General features: G+C 37.4%; 2 protein-coding genes across 4 annotated transcripts; both read right to left on the bottom strand.

The window, feature by feature from the left end:
• Window positions 1-1,395: 1,395 nt before the first annotated feature.
• Window positions 1,396-5,089, bottom strand: bambib (BMP and activin membrane-bound inhibitor homolog (Xenopus laevis) b). Its single transcript, XM_065269989.2, has 3 exons — window positions 4,640-5,089; window positions 4,056-4,334; window positions 1,396-2,101 (listed from the first exon to the last, which is right to left on the bottom strand). The coding sequence occupies exons 1-3, from the start codon at window positions 4,713-4,715 to the stop codon at window positions 1,695-1,697; spliced, it is 762 nt and encodes a 253-aa protein (XP_065126061.1). The 5' UTR covers window positions 4,716-5,089; the 3' UTR covers window positions 1,396-1,694.
• Window positions 5,090-6,714: 1,625 nt separating this feature from the next.
• wacb (WW domain containing adaptor with coiled-coil b) lies at window positions 6,715-25,812 on the bottom strand. Of its 3 annotated transcripts, none has more exons than XM_065269969.2 (13): window positions 25,564-25,812; window positions 25,330-25,363; window positions 24,551-24,743; window positions 23,002-23,078; window positions 16,845-16,960; window positions 15,769-15,881; window positions 15,409-15,645; window positions 11,999-12,121; window positions 11,434-11,579; window positions 8,858-8,955; window positions 8,455-8,623; window positions 8,240-8,367; window positions 6,715-8,137 (listed from the first exon to the last, which is right to left on the bottom strand). In XM_065269969.2, the coding sequence occupies exons 1-13, from the start codon at window positions 25,602-25,604 to the stop codon at window positions 8,068-8,070; spliced, it is 1,545 nt and encodes a 514-aa protein (XP_065126041.1). In that variant the 5' UTR covers window positions 25,605-25,812; the 3' UTR covers window positions 6,715-8,067. The 3 variants fall into 3 exon arrangements, with proteins under 3 accessions (XP_065126041.1, XP_065126048.1, XP_065126042.1); XM_065269976.2 differs by having other exon boundaries at window positions 25,602-25,812; XM_065269970.2 differs by lacking the exon at window positions 11,999-12,121.
• Window positions 25,813-26,228: the final 416 nt, after the last annotated feature.

The following is a 26,228-nucleotide window of genomic DNA, read 5'->3' as shown; positions in this document are numbered from 1 at the left end:
ATTGAAAATGTTATATTTACATTGAACCATTTTTACAGAAGCAACTCAGGTGTAACTGGTGAATGTTAACACTAAAGGCCGCACATCAGTTTTGTGCAGTTTCTCCAAAGTGACTTGCAGTACATTTAGGAGCGGTTTCCCAGACTAAGGGCTTATCCCAGGCCAAAATGCTTATTTGAGCTGCCTTAATTTAATAACATCTTGCACTGACATATCTTAGCATATATCAATGCTATTGTTTTTGTAATGTCCTAATATATATAAGGCCTTGTCATGGCTTAACCTTAACCTTGTCTGGAAAACTGCCCTTAAAGGGATACTCCAGCCAAATATCAAAATGACCCCATGATGTACTCAACCTCAAACAATCCGAGATACAGATGTCCATCATTTTTCAGAAAAACACATTTGGAGTTATTTAAGTAAATGTCCTTGCTCTTCCAAGCTTATAACGGTAGAAAAAAGGCATCAGGGAACAACTTCTGACTTTAAACTTCAAAAAAGTGCATCCATCCTTCACAGAAGTAATTCACAAGGCTCCAATAGGTTAATTAAGGTCATCTGCGGGTAATTGATGCGATTGTGTAGGAATAATATGATACATTTTTGATTCACGCAAGAGTTTTAGCCTAGTGAGCACTCGTTGCCATTGGTGCGCAGTGACTATGGTGAATCGCGTGAGTACAATATGGCATCTTTATCGTAAGCTAGTTATTATATTTATACAAGTTATGGATATTTTTCTTACAATATAGCATCGATAACCAACAAAATACCTTTATTAACCTCTTGGAGCCGTGTGGATTATTTCTGTAAAGGATGATTGCACTTGTTTTGGGCTTCAAAGTCAGAAGTTGTTCCCTGTTTTCTCCCATTATACGCTTGGAAAAGCAAGTATATTTAATTAAATAACTCCAAATGTGTCTGTCTGAAAGATGATGTGCATATGTAGCTTGGATTGCTTAAAGGAACAGTATGTAAGAAATTTATATCAATTAATCATAAAATGGCCCTGATATGTCACTAGACATTAAGGAATCATTTTCATTTCAAATACTTATATCACTGACACATTTAAGAAGTGGAGTTGCAGCCCTCAACTGATGTTTATGTTGTCATTTTGTGTATTGGCAACCAGTTGGGTGATTGCGGTACCAGTTTTAGCCACAAGTTTTGTGATTGCAATACCAGTTTTGTCCACAATCCTACATACTGTTCCTTTAAGGCTGAGTAAATCATGGGGTAATTTTGATATTTAGCTGGAGTATTACTTTAAGGTACCATGCGTCTGATCAATCAATTTATTTTCATGGAAACCTAACCCATGACTTTGACGTTGTTAGAACCATGCTTTACCAGTTGAGTATCGCTGTCTAAACCCACAACTAAGGCAAATCAATCATAGTTTATTTATTTATACAAAAAGTGCAATTTGCCAAACAAAAAATATTGTTTTTGGAATCCTTCGGTGATAAGAAGCCGCTCCACGTCTCTAAAGTCTATAATACAAACAGTCCATCATCTCCTCAAGCCTCTAATTCAAGTAAAGTGCTTCTAGAGCAACAACCATACGGTTAGTGCCTTCAAGTGTCCTTTAATTTTTCTTGTTTGCAGTACCTCATTTTTGCAGTGAAAAAAGTCTCTGTCAAACAAGTCCCTTCCACATCCATAAGAGAAAACAAACTCCACAGCTATCAGACCAACTCCAGTTTGCCTCGTCCGCTGTACTTTCCCCAGTGGACCAATGAGAAAAGTCTCTGGCTGCTGAGGTCAGAATGCTGAATCTTGTCGCAGGTCAGGCAGCAGTTCTCATGGCCTCCCACTGGAACCATACACTCTAGGTCCAGTTTGGCCACGTGACCCTTGGTGAGGTGCTGGCCGTGGAAGCTGTAGTGAAGACGGGAGAGCATCTCCAGACGCTGTTGCCTCAGCTTGCGATTTTCGCTGCGGAGCATGCGCAGGGCCAACATGATGAGAAGCACCAAGATAAGGCCACCAGCGATGGGTACGGTGATGACTGCGGCACGAAACCAAACCTCCTTGGAAGAGGGGATTTCCTGCAGTCTCGCAACTACGTGACGGCTGCCCTCGGCTTTTCTGTCTAAATGAAAACAGAGAAAATCTAGAGTCAAGGTTTATAAAGACAATACAAGAAAGCAAAGACAGGCTCTCACTAACAAGAAATGTGAATTTTGTACTGAAGCTGTTTAACCTCATAAGACCCAAGCTTTGATTTGGCTTGCATTTCAGATTTCTTCCAGCTCTTCTTCCATTTTTTTTTTCATTGAACATGAAGCAGTGTAATTGTCCACGTTTGTGCACAACAGGTTCCAGTAACACAGAATTAAGTATTATGGTGCAAACAACAAAAAATGTGATGTCCACATATATGATAATACAGAGGGACTTTAAAGGGCAGTTTCCTGGACAGGGCTTTCCCTAGTCCCAGATTAAGTCTTAATTTAAAAACATCTTGCACTGACATATCTTAACATACATCAGAGCCCTTTGGTCTTAAGATGCACAACAGTAATGTTTTTGTAAAGTTTTATTTGTAAAAAACGACATAAATGTATATAACTAAAGCCTAGTCCTGGACAAATCTTAACCCTGTCTGGGAAACTGCTTCTAATAGTTTAGTTCAAGGCTATAAAGGTTTAGTAAAATTGTAAATCATGCAATCAACTCTTAAAAATAAAGCAACCATACTTACAGCCAAAAATGGTTTTCTATGCCACTATGAAGCATCTTTTTTTAAGAGTGAGTGTTACCCCCGGTTTTACAGACAAGGCTTAAGGCTAGTCCTAGACTAAGTTTGAGCTGTCTCAACTGAAAATAACTTGCATTGAGAAAGATCTTAAAATATGCCAGTGCCATTGATTTGTCTCAAGATACGCACCAGTAATGTTTTTTTCTAATGCACATTTATAAAGGATGTATGAACATCTTAATTTAACTAAGGCCTAGTCCTGGCTTTAGTCAAGCCTTGTTTGTGAAACCAGGCCTTAATGTATTATCTACATTTACAGAGAAAGTGATTTATATTGGGCAGTCGTGGCCTAATGGTTAGAGAGTCAGGCTTGTAACCTGAAGATCATTGGTTTGAGTCTCACGACTGGCAGGTTGCAACTGGTGTGAAACTTATGGGTGGTTTTGCGGACAGGGATTAGTTTATTCCAGGACTAGGCTTTAGTTAATTAGGAAATATAACTTGTTTTAACAAACATGTCATACTAAAAACATTACTTGTGCGCATTTTAAGTCAAAACAAAGGGCACTGATGCATTAAGATATGTCAGTGCAGGTTGTTTTCAGTTTGGACAGCTCTTAAATTTATTTAAGTCTAGGACTACTCTAATCCCTGTCTGGGAACCGCACCTTAGTCTTTGAGCAAGGCATGTTTCCCTTAATTGCTCCCCGGGCGCTGCAGTGATAATGATAACTGCCCACTGCTCCATGTGTGTGGTTCACAACTTGTAGTGCGCGTGTTCACTACTCACTGGGATGGGTTAAATGCAAGGTATTGGATAACAGTGACCAGGTAGATCAATATAGTGGCAGACAGGGTTTATATTAGGACATTACAAACCTTATAATACCTTACATAAAACATTACTGGTATGTATCTTGAGACAAAACAATGGCACTGATATATATGTTAAGATATGCCAGTGCAAGATGTTTTTTAATTAAGGCATCTCAAATATGCATTTTAGTCTGGGATTAGGACAAGCCCTGTCTGGGAAACCGCCCCATAGAGTTATTAAATTCCAAATAGAATACTAAAAACGAGAAGGCATGGTGGTCAAAAAGGATGATGTATGAAATATGTAAAAAATATTTATCTTGTGATTGAGCTGGGTTTTCAAAGAGGTCACTTTTTACCCAACCATGTGTGGGTTAAAACAACTTTTTCTGAGTGTATTGACTTTGAATTGGGCTCAAATAGGTGTGCACTGCTGAAGAAGATGATATTTAAATGATGATGTATCCAACAATTACTTGCAATAACAAAAAAAAATGTCTTTAAAAAAGACATTGGTATATAGGCGTACCATGACTTTCTCCTCTGTGTGTGAGATCTTGCAGGCCTCTGTAATTACACATATCCTCATGGCAACACTGCAGTGTGGCGGGTCCATGGATGGTATCATAGGTTGATTCTGTATGGCAAATGTTTCCAGAGTTCAGTAGAGGGTCGTAACACCCGTGAGAGAGAGGAGACTTGCTGCTCTGAGGGTTTAAGATGCGTGTGAAACACGCGTTAAGCTCCGATTTACACATGTAACCAGTAGCCACGCAATGGGGAGCGTCGCAGTAACACCTTATTTCTCCTGTCAAAACAAATGAAAAATTAATCTCTTTCCTTACTCTCATTGATATAATGTAAGTCAATCCAAAGCCACAATATGGCATGCACCGTTTCTTTATTTTTGATGCAATCATTAATATGACTAGATACATTTTATAATGAACATTAAAAGATTTTGTCAAATTATTCATCATCAACTTAAGAAAACAGTTTTGGAAATAGTTTGGACTTAATATTATTAATGTCAATTCAGGAGCTAACAATTCAAATCAATATTTACATGTATTTGTAGATGCGTGCATTATTGTGACCGCTCTATGCACTCACCTTTAGCGAGGAGAACAGCCATCGCGCAGAGCTCGAGCTGAAGCCAGATAGACACGAGACTGCTGTGCCGCTCCATTTGAGTCAAAAATACTTTCTTTCCCCCTTTCAGATGGTCATCGACACGTAAATCAACCCCAAAACGACTGCGTTACTGCACAAATCCTTGTCCAACTCACTTTGTCCAAGTAGTTGCATTTTTTGGATGACAATGATCACATCGCGTCTCGGTCCTCGCGTCTCCTTCAGTTGTTATCCTCTGTGTGCACGACAGCAGAAGCGCAGTTGTTGGGATTAAAATCCATTTGTTTTCATTCGTAGGCGAGAATCTCCACAGGTATTTACGAGGATCGTATCGCGTGCACACTCCGCGTAAGCGCTCTTAAATATGGAAGACTGCAGAATGAGAGAGATCAGCTCCGCCTATTTGAGAGAGTCACTCGGCCAGTGGGGCTCGACCATTGACATGCATGTAGAAGTTGTTACTGTTGCCTCCCCATGTGACCATAGGCGGTTAGTGCATCTTCAGGTTCATCACGGATGTTTTGGGTGTGATCCATAAAGTATATAAATAAACCGAATTTAGACATACAGGAAACATATAGCTTAAAATATAATAATATTCATCCCGAATCTTATAAAAGAAACGAAACAACTGGGCTGTGTTTGTCAATACGGTTTTTAAGTTGACACATAAAAATAACTGAAGCTTATTTTAGTATTAATAGGCTACACTGTAAAAAAAAAAATCCTTGTTGCACTTAAATTAAACTAAAGTTTAATCACAATTATTTTCTACTTTCTTAGTGAGGAATTGCTATAAATAATAAAGTTGAATAAGTTTATTATATTCAATAAGTTATTTAAACTTTATTTTTTATCCTTTATAGCAACTCCTTACTAGTCAAGAAAGCTAAAATAGTATAACTATAAATAATTACAGTAGAAAGTTAAATACAATTCTTTATAATTGTAAATTTGAGTTTATTCAACTTAAAAATGTAAGTGCAACAAGGATTTTTTTAACAGTGTAGAGAACTGTAGTAAATAACGAATTTATAGTGTTTTTAATTCTTACTATAATAAATATTAAATATACTGTATTAACTAGATTTCCTTTTAGTATTTTTTTTACTACAGAATACTATTAACAAAGTGCAGCAATAACCATAATATACAACAGTCAAGTATATTACAATATTTTATGTTTATACAATATATTTTTGTATTATAAGTAGATTACAATGTTTGTTTTTTTAGGTTAAATGGATAGTTCACCCAAAAATCAAAATACTGTCATCATTTTCCCATCCTTTTGGTTTTTATCTTTGTTTTTCTTTTTTGATAAATGATGGTGAGCACACGACTGATTGTTAACCTTGACTTCCATTGTAAAAAACAAAACAAATGCGATGTAATTCAACGGGTACCATCAACTGTGCACTTACCATCATGTATCAAAATACCATCTTCATGCTTCATCATTTATCATTTAAATTAAAAAAATTCCTACTATGGAAGTCAATGGTTCCAATCAGCTGTGTGCTTATCAAAATTATAAACTGATACAAGTGTAGTACAACATGATTTGTCATGATTTTATTTTTGGTTGAACTATCGCTTTAACTTGAACCAGGACAATGAATTAGCTGTGTCCAGTTGAGCAATTTTATGTTTGTAATGAAGTTTAATAGCGTTGGAACTTTATGTCAACAAGTTTCACGTAATTAGGTTAATTTGCATTTAAGTAACATTTATTTAGATAATAATAATTAAATACATTTAACTTAATTTCCATAATTAAAGGTTAATTAAGTTCAATTATTTATGTAACTAACTACACATTTCTAAGCATTCAATGATCTAAGTTTTTCATCTATATATAGCAAAATAAACAATATCCTTAGCATGCACTGGCATACTAAAGACAGACTCGTTACATGCTTCAAATTTCAAAGAGAAAATGACGCTGATCTGTTTGCAAAATCATTATCCATAGAGTAAGCGCAAAAAGCACCAACAAGGCAGCACAAAATAACTGCATTTTTAAGTAAGGAAGAGCAAACTCGTACCAGGCATAATGTGGTAAATGTTTTATTTCCTCTAACTTTTAGAAACCATATACAAAGCAACATACCCATCTCTAATCAGAGAGTGAACTCTATTTACACTAAAGCATTTAAATTGGTCTAAGTTTAAACCTCACATTGTAAGGCAGTGAGGACATAAAGGACAACACGGCAGAAACTGAATGACGCTGCAAACATCAAAGAGGAATTTCTTTTTTTGTTATATATATATTTTTTGCATCCTTGTTAAACACAAACTGTCAGGCTGACTAAAAGCTTACTGGCTTCTCAAAGTCTGGATGATATAATTGTATGTAAAAGCTGAGAAAATGCGATACGGTTCTCCAGAAAATATCTGTTTGCACAGCCCCATAGTTGTCCTCCATACCTAGGGGATGCGATTTTTGTGTGCAACAAGTGCTCATACAGTATAAAACACAAAATCATCTCATTGTGTCTTTCTATATGAACGTGGGCAATAGGGGAATGGATAAACTCAATTTAATGAGTTTAAGTACAGCCGAGCAAACACAAACAACTCAAAACAATAATAACAAAAAAAATGTGATAGGGTGCATCATGTAAAAGTAATCTGTTAGATGTGTAACAGCACTACAAAGAACAAGAATATCAGAGACAGGTAGGGACAAAAACCATTTAACCAGGGTTCACAAACTCAGAAAATGTGAATCTATCACATCAAGCTAAAGTTTTTAAGTGCCTCAAAATTCAGAAATCCTTAGCACCCAATTTGCTTCTCTTGGTGAGACAAGCTTGTCGTGAATTAAGGAAGATCACTTATACGTCCTATTAAATCCTGAAGAGCAAGAAATCAGCCAGTCAATCAATGGCTTTGAAGATTGTATTTTTTTCAATTGGTCACTTTCATAACTGGCTTCCTTATACAAAGAGAAAGATTGGGTTTATTTTAATTGGTCACTTTGATAACTGGCATCCTTATACAAGAGAGCCCTTCTGGTGTCATTTACATCAAATCACTGACAACTGCAGGATGGCAGTATAATAAACCCTCAGCGTGACAGACACGATTTCAATCCAAGCATAACCTTAAGAAAACCAAGCACGTGAATCACCAGAGCCAATATATGATTCCTCACTAGTCACTCAGAGTTGGAGAGCGCTTTTCTGAACATATCTCTTGTAGAAAAAGGATATTCAAATTTATCTACGAGCTCATGATGCCTCAATAAGCACTTTTGTAAGCTCATCTTTTCTCAGTCCCATATCAGACACTGCAGCCTATAGTTCAACTGCAGTTCTGAGGGCTCGGGCTGAGAGCAGGGGTCCAAACAACCAGTGGCTTGTTTGGAGAAAGACTGCCATGAGCTTCATAATGGTCTCTCAAACCATGAAGGAATTCTGATTCTTCAGTTTGTCAAGTTCTTTAATCTGTTGTCTCAAAAACAGAATCCTGTGAGGGGAAAAAACAATTAAATATTAACTTTATGAAATGTGCAAGTCTACGTTATTTTAAAATGACACAAAAGATGGAGAAATATTTGTGTATCGAGACCTTTGCTCTCTCAGTGTGGCCTGGATTTCACACACTCGCACTAAAGAGCGAAGGTTTTTCATCTCAGTGCAGATCTCTGACATATAGAGGGTTCCCATATTGTGGATATCCTCACGCAACCGTGACACCTTGGTGAATTGAGGAATAAACCCGATTAATAATCTTAATCATGCTTTGCAAATCTTAATAAACACCACAAAATACAAAAAAGGCACCTGCTTCTCTACATGTTCTGAAGGCCAGCCTTGAACATGCCTGATGAGATTTTCATCAAAGTGCAATGCTAGAGAAGGAGTGAAAGTGCTTTGGGTTCGAGAGGTGGTGCCTGAGGCAGGAATGCTGATGGCCGCACTGCCGTTGGGGCCTGACAAACCTTCTTGACTGCTATAAAACAAAAGAAACGGCATCATCTTACCCAGAAATAAGAAATAGCATAACTGCTTAACATTTATATTTGGCTTAAAATTACAGCCTTAACTGCACTTCCACACTCAACCAGTAGATGGTGCTCTAACACAACATGTGGTATGTTGCTAACAAGTTTAGAAAATAGACCTTTGGATGCAAGCATCAGCTACAAAATAATTGTAAATGTATAGTAAAAGAAGAAAGCCGTACATCTGCCTGTGAAGACGGGGATCACTAAATTCCAAGGGTTTGACAGAGTTGCTGGACTGCTGGGATGTTGATCCTGGTCTCTGATTTGCTGCACTAACCTGAAATTGCAAATAATTCTGTGTATTGACACATTAAACCCACCTACACTGGTAGCAAAAAAGTATTTGGACACCTGTATATAGAGTTTCCAAATGGTTTAGAAAAGGGTCCAAATGTATATCAAAGAAGAATAGCAAAGGTACACTTTTCCACTAAAGCATTTTCTTAGGTTTTGAATGATAAAATATTATGACCCCAAACAGTCGAAGATTCGATGCTTGGATAGGAAAAGCCTGATTCGACTACCCATCTTACAGTCAAATCATCGCTGATGTGTTATGTAATAAGGAACCATACATTTTGCCTATCTAAGGGTGCAAATGATCTGATTTCACAAATAACAATGTTCTCCCAATACATTAACATACATCCTATTATGATAATGTTATGCCAATAATATGTGAAAAAGCATCTATCAATAAATATTTTAAACGTGCGTGAATAAATGCAGCAACCCCCGTGACAGGGTTACATGGCCATATGGGAAGAGGTAACCAGGTTAATACATTAATACAATAACATTACATTTAGGCATTTATCAGAAGCTTTTATCCAAAGCGACTTACAAAGATTTTGAAACAATAAAAGTGATGTGTCATAGGGAGGCAATATTACAAAAGGTGCTTATAACTAGGGGTGGGTGATAAATCGCTTGCGATTCTCATGCGCACTTCATCAGTAAAGCCGGTTTTGTGATTAGTAGGAAATTGCCATCACCTACTTTCAAATGGAGCAGCATTTACCACACAGAGCCATGTTTCACAGAGAAGCTAGGCAAAATCGTGTTCATAATCATGGACAAATTACCTCCGATTATGCAATTTTGCAGAGCTTCTATGTGAACTATGGCTCTGTGTAGTAAATGCCGCTCCATTTGAAAGCAGGTTTTACTGATGAGATATGCATGAGAATCACAGGTGATTTATCGCCCACCCTTACTTATAACAAGATACAAGTTTTCACTATTCCGAAAAAGTGAAATAAACCATTGCAAAACATTTCTGCAGTTAAAAAGATGAAGCTGGCAATTCTGGCAATTTTAATAATGGCTTTATTTAAATTTTATTTATTGATGACTCAGGGTTATTGATTTAACTATTTGTGGCTTGTGTTTCGTTCGTCTGCACTTGAGGCATTTTTTAAACAATTGTTCTGCACCTTACTTGATTCTGACTTTCGTTGTATCGATGTTGCGCGCGGGCACATGCAATTTACCCGAATGCACTAGGTGCTCTGCATGTCATATTTAAGATCATGTTTAGGTATTTGTCAAACTAAACCTCAAAAAACCTTCAAGTTTAAAAAAATTTTTTATGCATTGTCAAAAGTTAAGCTACCCATATTAATGCCTGACACGATTGTCTCTCTTGTGATTTAATATTCTGATCATTGTTCACTTTCAAATGATAAAAAAGTGATTTCTGAAACAAATGATATAAGAATCATCAGGTGTTTCTGTACCTTAGGTAAATACAGAGATGACCAAAGTCAAAGTAAGCAAGCAGGGATTTTTTTGTTATATCTTTGTGAGATGTTCTGTACATCATGGCTTTAAAACGTTATGAAGAATCATTTAACATTTAACGAATGTTTATACTGCCTTTCATTTTAACCTAAAAAAAGATAAAAATGAATCATCAGTTTCATATCCGTTCATTACTTGAAAGACAGTTGTGGTCACTTTATCAAAAAGTTTTATCTGTGTGATACTTGTGAAAGAAAATAAAAGTTACCCATTTGTTGACTACCTGGTCCCTCCCAACCAAGCGTGCCGCACAAGCCCTGAAAAGTGAAGCCAAAACGTCTCGATCGCCCCCCAGTGACTGGTCCCAGTATAGGTCATAAACCCCGCCTCCCCATGTAATTCAATGGGACTGGGAACCAACTAAACAATTTAATTACACTTCAATTATTTTTTTTCCAAGCTGGTTTCTGTCATTTATTGTAGTTTTTATCACACTGATGTTAATTCAAATGTTTGTTTTTAAAATAAGTTTGTGTTTAGTTAGTTATTTAATGATATAAAAACAGTGGTGTCACGTCATGATTGACAGCTGTGATATCGTGTGATATGCGCATTCTGCGAGAGCGAGGGCGGGGTCTTGATTTCGCGGCTTTACTTCCTGTTCACTATTGCGCATGACTGGTCCCGAAATCGCTACTGCGCAGACTCAAGACCCAAGATGTCAGCGCCATATCGGGACACTGGCGGCTTCACTTTTCACCAATGGAAGAGAGCGAACAGGCGTCGTCCATCTTTTTTCAGTCTATGCTCCCAACCCATGCACACACACATAGACGATTAGTCGACTAGAGGCAAAATGTAACAATTCTGCTTTGAATATGTAAATCCTTAGTCGGGGCGCCCCTAATAGATATTTAACATTTTTGGACACTTTATGGCAGACAAACAGTTTTGAAAAACTAACAATTGTGTATTTTTAAATGTGTATCCTCCTAAGGGAAATGCTACTGACCTTTGGCTGCGAGGAGAGTGATGCAGAGCTGTGCAAGGGTTTCGAGACAGCATTGGTCTGAGGTGTGCTGACTCTAGGAGAGACATATGACCTCGGCGAAGAAGCATCTGATGCTAATGACATGGGCGACTGCCCAGACTGTTGTGCTGTTTATTGGAAAAACGGTAAGAAATATTATGAATGGAGACCATCAGTACATTTTACATCTACTGTTCATACATACATGCATCTGTTATACAACAAAAACAAAAACAAAAGACCTTCCCTACAATGTGTTGATCATTTTTAAACAGTATTACAGCACAATATAACATGCCAAATAAACACATTTTTATTTCAACACTACAAGTTGTGCTGGGCAACAGTAAAAAAAACAAATTGACCTAATTAACTATTAAGAAATAATGTAATGTGTGTGTTTGTGTCTGTAGTTTCTGCCTAAAAACGTTCATATAATATGGTACTGTACAACAGCCATGTAGTTCCTCATCTATGTGCATTAGTCAAATTGCAGCACAACATTGGTTAGCAGAGGTGTGGAGGGTGACTGGGACTTCAGCCATACCTTGTGTGGACAGCTGAGCAGCTTGGGAAAGCAGAGTAGTGACGTTGAAAGCGGAGGATCCGGCAGTGAGAAGTTTATGAAGCATAGACTGTAAGGAAGCTTGTGTGACAGCGGCTGTGAGAACTTGGGAGGAACACAAAGATAGAAAGAGACACATACATAGAGTCAAAGCAGTCTGACACACTGAAAGCAATCTGAGGCTTTAACAGGTAAACATCAAGCAACGCTTTTTGCTTACTGTATATTTTCACCAAACAGACCGAGGATCAAAGTATTGTGAAAATACCAATTGTTGAGGTGCCAAGACTACAGACCAAGGCTAAACTTAATAGTCGGAGTGTAGGCCTAGTTTAAGTATTATTTACTATGCATTAGGATGGATCCTTATTATGTTTCTTTTAAATGGTTGATAATGCAGTCAAAGTGGATTTTAGAAAAGATAAACAATGCAGTCAAGGAATGAATCAGATAAGCCAAAACATTCCACAGACTCAAAAAAGTTTAAAACTATAAACCTAACACAGAGATCAGCTAAATAAAGAAATATGCATCCGAGATACAATAATGATGGATAAATGGATATAATTTAAATTTTTTGGTAAACTATTTTTTTAAGGGCAGTTTCCCGGAAAGGGATTAGACTAGTCCTAGACTAAAATAAATGTAAGATCGGTCCAAACAGAAAACAACTTGCACTGACATATATTAAAATACATCAGGGCCCTTTGTTTTGCCTCAAAATGCACACAAGTAATGTTTTTAGTAAGGGATGTTTTTTAAAACTAGTTATATTCCCTAATTAAACTAAGGCCTAGTCCTGTCTTAAGCTAATCCCTGTACGGGAAACCACCCTAACTATTATTATTTAAGCATACACCATGTGTTAATCTTATTCCTTTCAGATTTCTTTGCCTCTGAAAGATAAAAGCATTGTGGTTCTCACTTAAATCACATGTGGTCATTGAGAGATTTAAAGGTGCAATGTGTAAAATTTAGCAGGATCTATACAGAAATACAATGTAATATACATAACTATGTTTTCAGTGGTGTGTAAAGATCTTGCATAATAAACAGATATGTTTTTTTACCTTAGAATGAGTCGTTTTTATCTACATACACCGTGGGTCCTCTTACATGGAAGTCGTCTTCACTTTCCTACAGTAGCCCTAAATGGACAAACTGTTCTATAGAGCGTATTTTGTCACTACGTTGTCTCAGATGATGATGTGTTTGTCCTGTGGCGGCTACTATAGCTTCAATATGCGTTTAGAAAAGGACAGGTTACCTTTGGAATGAGCCGTTGGTTGCAACTCTCACCACGAGATATCGCTAAAACTCCATGACTGCACCTTTAAACTAGAGTTAAAGGAATATTCCATTTTCTTAAAAGAAAAATCCAGATAATTTACTCACCACCATGTCATCCAAAATGTTGATGTCTTTCTTTGTTCAGTCGAGAAGAAATTATGTTTTTTGAGGAAAACATTGCAGGATTTTTCTCATTTTAATGGACTTTAATAGACACCAACAATTAACACTTAACTCAACACGTAACAGTTTTTTTCAACAGAGTTTCAAAGAACTATAAACTATCCCAAACGAGGCATAAGGGTCTTATCTAGCAAAACGATTGTCATTTTTGACAAGAAAAATAACAAATATACACTTTTAAAGCACAACTTCTCGTTTAGATCATGTTGTGATACGCCAACGTGACCCCACGCAATACGTTATGACGTCAAGAGGTCACAGAGGACGTACGCGAAACTCCGCCCCAGTGTTTACAAGTGTAGAGATGAGGACCGTTCCTACGTTGTTGTATGTCAACTGATACTAATTAATGTCTTTGTGTCAGTTTATTGTTTACAATGGTCCGCAAATGTGCGTTTTATATATGTAACACGTGACCTCCCTACGTCACTACGCATTTACGTTAGGTCGCGCTGGACCGGATCTAGACTAGAAGTTGTGCTTTAAAATTGTATATTTTTTATTTTTCTTGTCAAAAATGACAATCGTTTTGCTAGATAAGACCCTTATGCCTCGTTTGGGATCGTTTATAGTCCTTTGAAACTCCGTTGAAAAAAACTGTTACGTGTTGATTTAAGTGTTAATTGTTGGTGTCTATTAAAGTCCATTAAAATGAGAAAAATCCTGCAATGTTTTCCTCAAAAAACATAATTTCTTCTCGACTGAACAAAGGAAGACATCAACATTTTGGATGACATGGTGGTGAGTAAATTATCTGGATTTTTCTTTTAAGAAAATGGAATATTCCTTTAAAGGCGGAGTGCACAATACCTTAAAAAACGCTTTGGAAAAGTAAAGGGCGATTTATAGTCGTGCGTAGGTCCTACGGCGTAGCTACGGCGTAGGCTATCCGTAGCCTGTGCGTAGCTCTGCGTAGCCTGACGCGCACCTCACAAAATTTCTAACAGCGCGTCGGCTCTACGCGGACCGTAAGCGCTGTGATTGGTCCACCAGAACCCCTCCCGTCAGGTAAAAAAACTGCGTCATCGGTATTTCCGTTTGAGACGGTGAAAACAAAGATGAGCCAAGTTGAGGAGTGATTTAACTCAAACTGAAACATAAGTCGCTGTTTATTTACTTCCATCATTGCTGGTCTTCTCAAATTATACACAACAAGTTGCTATTTCTTCTTCGTTTGTGGGTTAACTTGCTTAGCTTCTTCTTATGTGAGGACTTCTGCTGCTACTGTGGTTACACGCGTGATTACTGCCAACCAGCGGTTTCGCGTGTGTTTGCACGTCGACGCGGACGGCGACGCACAAGTATAAATGAAAACCGACGCGGAACCTACGCCGTCGCTGCTACGCCGTAGGACCTACGCACGACTATAAATCGCCCTTAAGTGGGGCCGACTACCAAAACACACTTTTAGCCAATCAGCAGTAAGGGGCGTGTCTACTAACCGACATCGTTGCCTGGGTTGCATATGTGTGGAGTGGGTCTATCAACAAAAGGTCCAGATTCTATTGGGGTAGGGGCGTGTTTGTTTAGGAGACTTAAAATGTCAACATTGGCTTTCAGAGATCATGGACCCTGCCTTTAAGTCAAAAATAACAGCAGAAGCAGCAAGGAAAGCTGAAAGACTGGATTTTTTGGTTTATAGAAGTTGCAAAAACTGTCACCTAATATTAGGGAACTGCTCATGAAACTGGTAAGCACTTCCTATCAGAAGACTTTTTTGTGGGATTCATTTATACATTTGCAGTGAGAGTAAAGCAGCAGCATAACAATACAGCCTCAGATATACATTTTCATTTGTACAATGTAAAAATATACAATGTACAGATAAAATCTATATACAGTATACTTTACACTTTTACAACAGTAAAAGCCATCTTGCCGTTTACTCTGGATTCAAAACAATCAATGGACATTCTCACCTTCATTAATTTTACTCATGTCCACATTGCCAGGATTCATCTGCAGGGTTGCCTGTAGTGCAGGCAAAAGCTGTCGGAGGAGTGCTGGGTCCTGAAGCAGAGTAGATGCTGAAGCTTGCAGGGAAGGAGATACAGGCACAGTGGAGGACGAGGAGGAGCTTGATGTGCTGGAGGGGTTTAGGGACATAGGCTGGGTATAACAAGAGTTCGATAGCGGGTTTTCCGCTATAGTAGATTCTGATGGAAAAAAAGGGATCAATGGTAAACAAAAAACATTGAGTTAAAAATCATACAGGGGAACATCAATATATTGCCTTAAACTGATGTTACCCAAAAGAATGTGGTTTTGAAGGTTCTTACTTGCACTACTGAGGGCACTTGTGGCACTGGCCTGCATCGCCTCATGTCTGTAATCTCTGTCTTTGGGAAAGCTGTTGACCACTGTCTTACCACTTTCTCTCTGCTTCTGCTCTCTGTTCAAACAGGAAGTTGGGGTCAGTTGATGGTTGCAGTGTCAGCAGGTTTACAAGGCAACGTTATTAACTGTAAATGACAGCCTTTTTATAGAGTTTGGCTGAATGTTTACTGGCTTTTTGCGATCCTGCAAACTTTTAAATATGGGTTTCAAAGTGCATTTTTAGGATAACGACACCTTGTCATCTCCGGGTAAACTACGTAAACGCGAATCGGTGATAACTGTGATGCTGTTGCCATTTTAAATAAATATACCTATACTTAAGTAAATAAAACATACACTACAGTACTGCAGCCTTCATTTAGAAAGTAAAGTGCAACAACACTTTATGCTGTGCACACCATATATTCATATCTCGTTCCTTGCTCTAGATCAGTGGTTCTCAACTCCAGTCCTCCTTGCATGGCACACATTAGGGATGGGCCCGAGTAATCGATTGCTCGAGTACTCGAGCGTGGCATCGACGATCGATCACATCCACAACCGGAGTTAAACTTTCTGTCCGGTGCATAACTTAGTTTCAGTCTTGCATTTTGTGCACATATATGCACGTGGTATAAAACAGATATGTTATAAGGATTAATATTATGTGAAGTGCGTTATATAGACCAGTTCAAATGATGTAAACAACACTGGTCCAGAAACACTTCCTGTTACAGTTTGTGACAGTTATTTTTTTATTTTAAATATATTATTATCTTTAAGATGTTTGTTTAACTTCAGTTAATTCAGGTTAATATGTTTAATATGTTTATTTTATCCCAACGTTTATCTAGTGTTAAAAAACGGAAACAGGAAGTGCTTCTGGACCAGTGTTGTTTACATCTTTTGAACTGGTCTATAGAAAGCGCTTCAGAATGCGTTTATTAACCCCTTAGTTTCACTTCATCACACAGCTATTCCTGTATTTAAACATAGCCTCGGTGTCAGTGATAGTAAGCAAGTATTTAAATTAACTCACTTCTCCAGCCATTCCTTAGGTTTCTCCCACTGAGAGACCTCTGTCCTACAGTTATAGTAGTACTTCTTCCCAGAGGAACTGATATGCTCTGACCAATCATCTGCTGGTTCACGCGGCTGCAACAGAGATGACATGCAACAGACATGCAAGTTAACAAAGAAAGAGCATGGTGGACAGAACAGATTGAAATGATTATAGAGGTTGACTAGTGACCTCTTCTGTTTTGGTAAAATGTTTTTATTTTTGTAAGTTAAAAAAACATGTATTTATTTAAAAAAAAAAAATACTATGACTATTTTTATTATTAACAAAATTACAAACAATTAAACAATACTTTACAAAGACTTTATATCACCTGTTGCAATAAATGTTAATGTTAGTATGCAGAATATTTTGATGAGCACAGTTATTTGTGCAACAAAGTTTATACATTTAATAGGGTTGTCAATAGATTAAAATATTTAATCAAGATTAATTGCATGATTTCATGAGTTAACTCACGATTAATCTCACATTTTTATTTGTTCTAAATTTACCTAAATTTAACACAACACATTTTTCTAATCAACATGGATTTGGACAAATACATACGCTATAGGCAAATGTATGTCTACAACAGCCTGTTTACATTTTCAACAGAACCATCAGCCATAGTTTTATATAGGATTTTCCCTTTAGAAGACATTGTTCTTTCTCCAATTCTGTTTGCTGCTGCATTATTTGTGACCTGTGCTGGCAAATTGAGTTGGAATGAGCAATTTTTCAAAAATTTGTTATTTATATTTTAACATTCTCTATTAAAAAACTTCAAAACAATGCATGATTTGTAGGAATCTGACAAAACATGACAGAACAACACCTGTTTACGCAAAGCAAAAACAATATCAATATATGTTAAATATAGGTTTTTCTTTTATTGTTTAATTTTGACATTGAGACAGACCGCTTTAAGATACTGTAGGCTTATGCAAGGGTTTAATATAATGATACACAACAGATACAGTCTTGTTCAAAATAATAGCAGTACAATGTGACTAACCAGAATAATCAAGGTTTTTAGTATATTTTTTATTGCTACGTGGCAAACAAGTTACCAGTAGGTTCAGTAGATTCTCAGAAAACAAACAAGACCCAGCATTCATGATATGCACGCTCTTAGGGCTGTGCAATTGGGCAATTAGTTGAAAGGGGTGTGTTCAAAAAAATAGCAGTGTCTACCTTTGACTGTACAAACTCACAACTATTTTGTACAAACATTTTTTTTTCTGGGATTTAGCAATCCTGTGAATCACTAAACTAATATTTAGTTGTATGACCACAGTTTTTTAAAACTGCTTGACATCTGTGTGGCATGGAGTCAACCAACTTGTGGCACCTCTCAGCTGTTATTCCACTCCATGATTCTTTAACAACATTCCACAATTCATTCACATTTCTTGGTTTTGCTTCAGAAACAGCATTTTTGATATCACCCCACAAGTTCTCAATTGGATTAAGGTCTGGAGATTGGGCTGCCACTCCATAACATTAATTTTGTTGGTTTGGAACCAAGACTTTGCCCGTTTACTAGTGTGTTTTGGGTCATTGTCTTGTTGAAACAACCATTTCAAGGGCATGTCCTATTCAGCATAGGGCAACATGACCTCTTCAAGTATTTTAACATATGCAAACTGATCCATGATCCCTGGTATGCGATAAATAGGCCCAACACCATAGTAGGAGAAACATGCCCATATCATGCTCCATGCTTCACTGTCTTCACTGTGTACTGTGGCTTGAATTCAGAGTTTGGGGGTCGTCTCACAAACTGCCTGTGGCCCTTGAACCCAAAAAGAACAATTTTACTCTAATCAGTCCACAAAATGTTCCTCCATTTCTCTTTAGGCCAGTTGATGTGTTCTTTGGCAAATTGTAACCTCTTCTGCACATGCCTTTTTTTTAACAGAGGGACTTTGCGGGGGATTCTTGAAAATAGATTAGCTTCACACAGACGTCTTCTAACTGTCACAGTACTTACAGGTAACTCCAGACTGTCTTTGATCATCCTGGAGGTGATCATTGGCTGAGCCTTTGCCATTCTGGTTATTCTTCTATCCATTTTGATGGTTGTCTTCCGTTTTCTTCCACGTCTCTCTGGTTTTGCTCTCCATTTTAAGGCATTGGAGATCATTTTAGCTGAACAGCCTATCATTTTTTGCACCTCTTTATAGGTTTTCCCCTATATTCAACTTTTTAATCAAAGTACGCTGTTCTTCTGAACAATGTCTTGAACGACCCATTTTCCTCAGCTTTCAAATGCATGTTCAACAAGTGTTGGCTTCATCCTTAAATAGGGGCCACCTGATTCACACCTGTTTCTTCACAAAATTGATGACCTCAGTTATTGAATGCCACACTGCTATTTTTTTGAACACACCCCTTTCAACTAATTCAACTAATTGCCCAATTGCACAGCCTTAAGAGCGTGCATATCATGAATGCTGGGTCTCATTTGTTTTCTGAGAATCTACTGAACCTACTGGTAACTTGTTTGCCACGTAGCAATAAAAAAATATACTAAAAACCTTGATTATTCTGGTTAGTCACATTGTACTGCTATTATTTTGAACAAGACTGTATCTGTTGTGTATCATTATATTAAACCCTTGCATAAGCCTACTAAGACTGTACATTCCTCAACAGTTAACCGAACAATCACTTTAGATATAACAGATTATAGGTCATACCTGCGTGAATTCTTGTCAAAACAGATATTTTTAAAACTGTAATTTTGTGTAGATGTCTATGTATATGTATATATATATATATATATATATCGTCGCTGTCCGATGAAAATCACGTATGTTCATTTTGCCGATTTTTCGACAGATTGAATGTCCAGGTTCATTTCCGTATACAGTATGAGTCACATACCTAAATGGCCAATGAAAACTTGTGAAATCATGTCATCTGAATTTCACGTATACCCATTTGGTGTCAAAGCTGTCAATCACGCCGCATATCTTCCGCCTGTGAAGCATCTCGCCGGTCTCGTAAAGTTTCATCGAAGCTCAGCACTGGATATAGCCAAATAAACATGACAATTACTTTCCTTCATCGAGGTAAACGTTTTCCCCGGACGCCAGATGAACATCTAGGAGTGATTTAATTACGGTAGGACTGTGCAAACAAAGTATCTGTCTAGCATTGGTGTTATTTACGCTGGGGATGTCCCCACCACTTTTTGAAAGCATTTGGTTAAAATGTTCTGAAAAATCAAGCGATGCTTAAGACTTTTGTGGTCTAGTGTCACATATGTTGCGTTGTATGCTTATGGTGTGTTTTCTTGTACATATGTAATGAAATTCATTGTAATCATTGACTAAAAGCACTGCTGTTTTCTACGGTATGGTGCTTTGGCACTGTTCGGTTGAGCTGGTGTTGCAGGGACTGTTACATGTGTGCAGTCGACATTGTTGAGGGTTTTATGCTGAGTAGGCATGGGCCGATTACCGGTTTCAAGGTATACCGAGGTTTAAAACAGTCAAGGTTTCAAAACCACTAAAATGTTCTGTGATACCGTCTCCAAGGTATGAGCTGTGCTTATACAAAATTCATTAAATCATGAAGTCATATGATTGATTTGATGTTTACATTTAATATACATTACGAAAATATTATATGTGTTGAAAGCATATTATAATTTAAAGGCTTTATTGTACCTGGCATTTGAAAATAACACATTTTAGTGTTGCAATGGCAAAACCGCAACACCGTGAAACCGTGGTATTTTTGCTAAAGGTTATCATACCGCCAGAATCTTATACCGGCCCATGCCTAATGCTGAGTATTTTCTTGTTGTTGACTAGCCTACGCTATGCCCATTTTTGATGCGCCGTTATTCAATATTTTTCCTGTCCTGCAGTAATGTTTTATCTGATCTTTTGTCCCCACCACTTTTCAACACAAACTGACGCCCCTGCTGTGTAGCATTACCATGTCAGTGTATTGATTCATTGTCCCTTCATAGTTTGCAAGAGACATTTAATAAATGTATAATTAATATTAAATAAAGTAAGCGTATTTAACTAAGACGTAGGCTATTTAATGAACTGAGCGTATTCATCTGTCAATACGAAACGCAACTTGGCCATTCTAATTGGCCATTCGGGCAGTTGTAGCCTAGTGGTTAGAGTGTCGGGCTTGTAACCCAAGCGTTGCCGGTTCGAGGCTCACGACCGGCGGGTTGCGACTGTGGTGCCCTTGAGCAAGGCACCTTAACCCTAATTGCTCCCCGGGCGCTGCAGGGATAGCTGCCCACTGCTCCGGGTGTTTGTGTGTTCACGACTTGCAGTGCGTGTGTTCACTATTCACTGGATGGGTTAAATGCAGAGGTCACATTCCAAGTATGGGTTACCATACATTGGCAAATACTCACTTCACTTCACTCACTAATTAATGATCGGAAGAACGCGTATCGATCACAGTTACTGTAAAATATGCACGCATGTCCATTTAAACTCAATTTTGGTCAAATGTGGATTATATCATTACACTGGCAAGAATATGGTTACATGTAAATATGCCGTACCAAGTATGACAACGCTTCATTCAACTGCTTTTGATATACGGTGTTTTTTTCACTTTCTGAAAAGTAACCGTTTTGGACATACGTGAGTTTCATCGGGCAGCGACGATATATATATATATATATATATATATAGGGGTCACGCACTCCCGCGTTTGTGTGCATGCGTTTCAGACGTCAGCGTCAGGAAAGATCGCTTTTGAGTCTTGTCACTCTTTATAACTGTTTTAACATCAATCAGGTCCCAAACTTTATCTCTCTTAATAATTATTTTAACATCAAGCAAGTCCTGTAGTCTATTTTCTATCATTTCTGCATGCTTTACAAACGAAACCAAAAAGTGAATGAAGACGCAACTTTGCTTTAGATTATGGATTTGGGACAGTACACCTCTCAGGAAACGTACAGATAATTTTAGATGTTTAATGACCATTTAGAGCATTGGATTCCTGACCCTAACCTCATCTAGACAGCACGGTCACTTGCTGCGTCTCAATTCATCCATCTGTGGGCTAGACCAAGGGTCAAACAGAAATTGTGTGTTGCGTTAATCCCCGGTTAATAAAATAAGTGCCGTTAAAATGAATTTGTGTTAACGCATTAATTTTGACAGCCCTAAAATTTTATAAATTTATTTGTTGTTAGTAACCATAGATGCCAACCATGCAACAATGGGTCTTTTTACACCCGGTCACTTCATGTCATGTGTTTTTTCTGATCGAGATTTGATTTGCTAAAAGTGTTCCACTTAGATTCTGCCACATAAATGCATCTTGGCTAAACTGATATTAATTTGATCTTCTATTCCTGCAAAGGCAGCACTTAGGTTTGGCAGGGGACGAGCAGTACAGAGCAGCAGGAGAGTAAGATGATGAAAGGACCATAACAAGGCAAACACTTTCTCAAAGTTGTATTTTTTGTTTAATATAACGGAGTTCGTCACTGGACTATATTATTGGTTTTAGAAAGTTTTTTTACACACTGTCATCGCTCTATTAAGCAACAAACATTCACACTAACTTGTGAGTAACGTGCTTATGTTTGGGAGGAATAAAGCACTGACAAACGTGGCTCCATCAACCAGATGAATTTACATTTTTGTCCAGACCACCTCCTAAAGTGGTTTGAGCGAATGGATTTAAATCCATCTCTTTTTGCGATCAGATAGCTATGTGATCAGAGAAAACGCATGGAGTGACCAGATATAAAAAGGCCCAATAAGAAACGCATCTAATCAGTGTTTGTTAACATGACTTTTAACCAGCTCAATCATAAAGGGCTTCCGTAAAGGGATAGTTTACCCAAAAATGACAATTCTGGCATCTTGTGTTGTTACAAAACTGTATATATTTCTTTGTTCTGATGAACACGAAGGAAGATATTTACCTTTGTGTTCATCGAACAAAGAAATATATACAGGTTAGTAACAACATGAGAGTGAGTAAATGATGAGAATTTAAACTTTTATGTGAACAATCACTTTAACACAAGTAGTTTAAAAAACAAACTTATTTAGACAATCCACCAACTAGTTGATCTTAAAAATATGCAATTTTGCATACATCCACTTTTAAAAGAAAGCTGACCTACCATGTCTGAAGTTCTGTTTGGATTATGGTGAGAACTGGATACGTGATGAGAGTTTTCCTGTGGAGAAGAGCTGACCCCTGGAGAAATATGAATATGGTTAGCATTAGCAACAATTGATCAAGCTTGTGAGACCACAGCTTTTTTAGCATTATAAATTATTTGTAATACAAGTCCTCTTCATGTCTGATTAACCCACTGGACTGTTATTTTATAAGAACGAGTTAGCAGGCCACTGGCTGTGGAAACATAGCCTCATGACACAATGAGCTGCAGTTTCCATTGGATCTCTAATTATATGACCAGCAAGATGCTACTCAACCTCTTAGGCCTTGTTTTTGTATTTTTTTTCAAATGGAAAACACCAATAAATGTTTAGGCCCCATTACCACAACCACTGCTTGTAAAAGATATAGAAACAACCATGTCAAACATTTGGTAAAAAATATTGGCAACGCCATGTAACTTATTGGTTTTCTCTGAGAAACTAAGGGGACACTGACTACTTAAGATTACCAGATAAACAGTGCACCTGCTGCAGCCTCATGATTGTGGCAACAGCAGGAAGTAGAATAATGTAAAAGGAGCACAAGTTGTTTTAGAGTATCCTGTGTTTACACAACGTTGCAATCTCATTTGGTTCATGAACATATTTTATATAAAAAAAATATCTTATGGATTTGAAAACCAACCTTATTTTATAATCATGGTGGCTTTTGACTTTTTCCCATTTTCAAGACAAAAAATTATAATTAAGGTTATTCTTTATTTAACTGCTTCAGTTTGACAAAAGCACAATGTGTAAAATGAAGCAGCAAACAACGCAGCAAATACAGATCCAAGCATTTGAGATGTCACATGAGTGCATGCATCAACAGACACACTAACAAACTTAATTCGCCTCAGTGCTAGTCTGTGACAAATTTAAAAGAGAAGCTTACCAGAGATGCATGTTTATTAAAATAATACTAATTAAAAAGCAAAAGACTGTTAATGTAAAAAAGACATTATGTAATATCATTAGCAGCTTTGTTTCTAAGTATTGCTAATGAAAACTAGTAATGATAGATACTATTAATGATTTGTTATTGAAACGGTTTTGAGTAATGGATCTTTGTCGTCTATGATGTTTATTGTTCATGTTTAAGGCAACAATATGCCATTTTTTAATGCCATGTCAGTGACTTTTGACATAGAAAACCAAACCTTTTAATGACAAATGTGGACCTATCATTAAATGTAAATAAGTGTGTGTAACTTAACAGTATGGCATATTTTACTGCAACATTGTTTTGAAAAAAATCTGATCATGTTAAGCCAATCACAGTGTCAAAATACAAGTGGTCCACATTGGTTGTTCCTGCTTGAAAATGTCAACAACAAGCCACTTTCTAACATACATATGAACTTATGATGTGTTGTTAATGATACAGGTTCAAGTATGATATTGGGATTTGAATCTAATGCATTACAGGACTACATAATAATATTATTTATTATGTAAACCATGAGCAATTGGTCATCTTCAACCTCCTCTTGCTCGTATTCTTACCGCTCTCTCTCTCACGTGGCCGATGAACATGGAGTGCCTTTGTTTGGCTGTGTCCTGTTCCCTCACTATGCTTGTTGTCTGGACTGTCTGACCGCCGCAGCATTTTAGTTGGTGGTGTGGAGTCTGATGAGTCTCGCATCTTTTCATGGCGATGATCATTTGCTGAATGACCCTTTGATTGATACTTGACAGGCTGAAAAAATACAATTTGAGTTAGGAATCCCAGAAGATTTAATAGACACTAATCTTAAATATTTCTACCAAGCAGGTTTAAAAAGATGCAAATAAAGGTAAACTTGGTGGTTTTGGTGGGAATTTAAAGAGGATGTTGACAAACTAAACCATAGCTAGTCAGGGAACCTAATGCCCCCCTTCTGTCAATGCACACTGCAATTTGACCCGATGTCTGATAACACCACATGCTGCTGATAGTAATGCATATGACATTATAATGCAAGCAATATTGAAATGCAATTAGGCTAGCTACCTACGAAGTAAGCTTGCAAATACGAAGTATATATAATGTAAATAAACGTTAAGCCTGTGAATACACTCTAGTCCAGTTAAATTTGATAGTAATTTAGCTACATCCAGATAGGTTAATTGCAATAGCAAAAATCGTGAATTGAAATGTGTATCATAATTTGCAGTTAGCTAGCAGGAACTAGGCCTGTGAGCACCAGTGTTATGCTACAGCCGGCTAATCCCTTTTTGACACAATTTCGGCTTCTCACTCAAACACGTAACTACTTTTAACGATTTAATATTTCACTGGGTACCTGGTAGGCTTGAGGATCTCTTCGATCATTACACCTGTAAAAGACAGAAAAGTTATTAAAGTCAGATACGCGCTTCTGGCTAGCCAGCTACAATGCTAACTTAGGATCTACAACTCAACGCAAACAACTTGCTACAAAACTAAGAGTAGCCTATGCAGTTCATCAAAAAATCACTTGATATGCAGTTCGTTACGGCTTTGAAAGTGTGCGAGCTGGAGGTAAATGAGTGTTTACCCATCATTAAGTCTGGATGGATTCGTTGCATGCATTACCATTAATGCTGCAGGGATGTGGAAAAGTGTTACTGCTCGAGCAGTTCAGTTGAACTACCGTAATGTTACAGATAACTGTCACCTAATACACAGATATATCTGTAAAATTAGCTCTGCTGCAATGCTGCTTCGCTATTCGGGAAAAAGCTGACGGCCCATCGTTTCGTTTTGCTCGCGACTGCGCCCCACAAGTGCACGAGCAGAGTGCTCGTGACCCAGACGTGCACGAGCAAAGCGTCAGAGAACGGCAGGCAAGTGCACGCGACTGGATGTGTTCCCGATGTTTTTAGTCAAATGTGGTATTAAACATGTTAATACAAAGGTGGATACAAACTTGGACAATGACTTAATAATATTATTTATTTTATTCACGTCTTACGCTACATTAGTAACAGTTAATAATGTTAGTAGCCGACCTAATTATTTATGGAAAAAAATTGACGGTTTTTATGTTTAGCATATCAAATAACGCAATTATGTTTACAAATAAACTTATGTAGAGTCTTTTTTGTATATTTTTTAATTAGTTTAGTTTGATTAGTTAAGAATTGAGGCCAACACATGAAAAAAAAACAATTTTGCCAGCTTTTTATCAAAGTGTAATTTTTACGTGTTTTTAATGTGTTT

The sequence above is a fragment of the Paramisgurnus dabryanus genome, chromosome 6 (genome assembly GCF_030506205.2).
Source record: "Paramisgurnus dabryanus chromosome 6, PD_genome_1.1, whole genome shotgun sequence".
NCBI classification, from domain to species: domain Eukaryota; kingdom Metazoa; phylum Chordata; class Actinopteri; order Cypriniformes; family Cobitidae; genus Paramisgurnus; species Paramisgurnus dabryanus.
The sequence above is the reverse complement of the archived record's forward strand: the minus strand, read 5'-3'. Positions and strand labels throughout refer to the sequence as shown.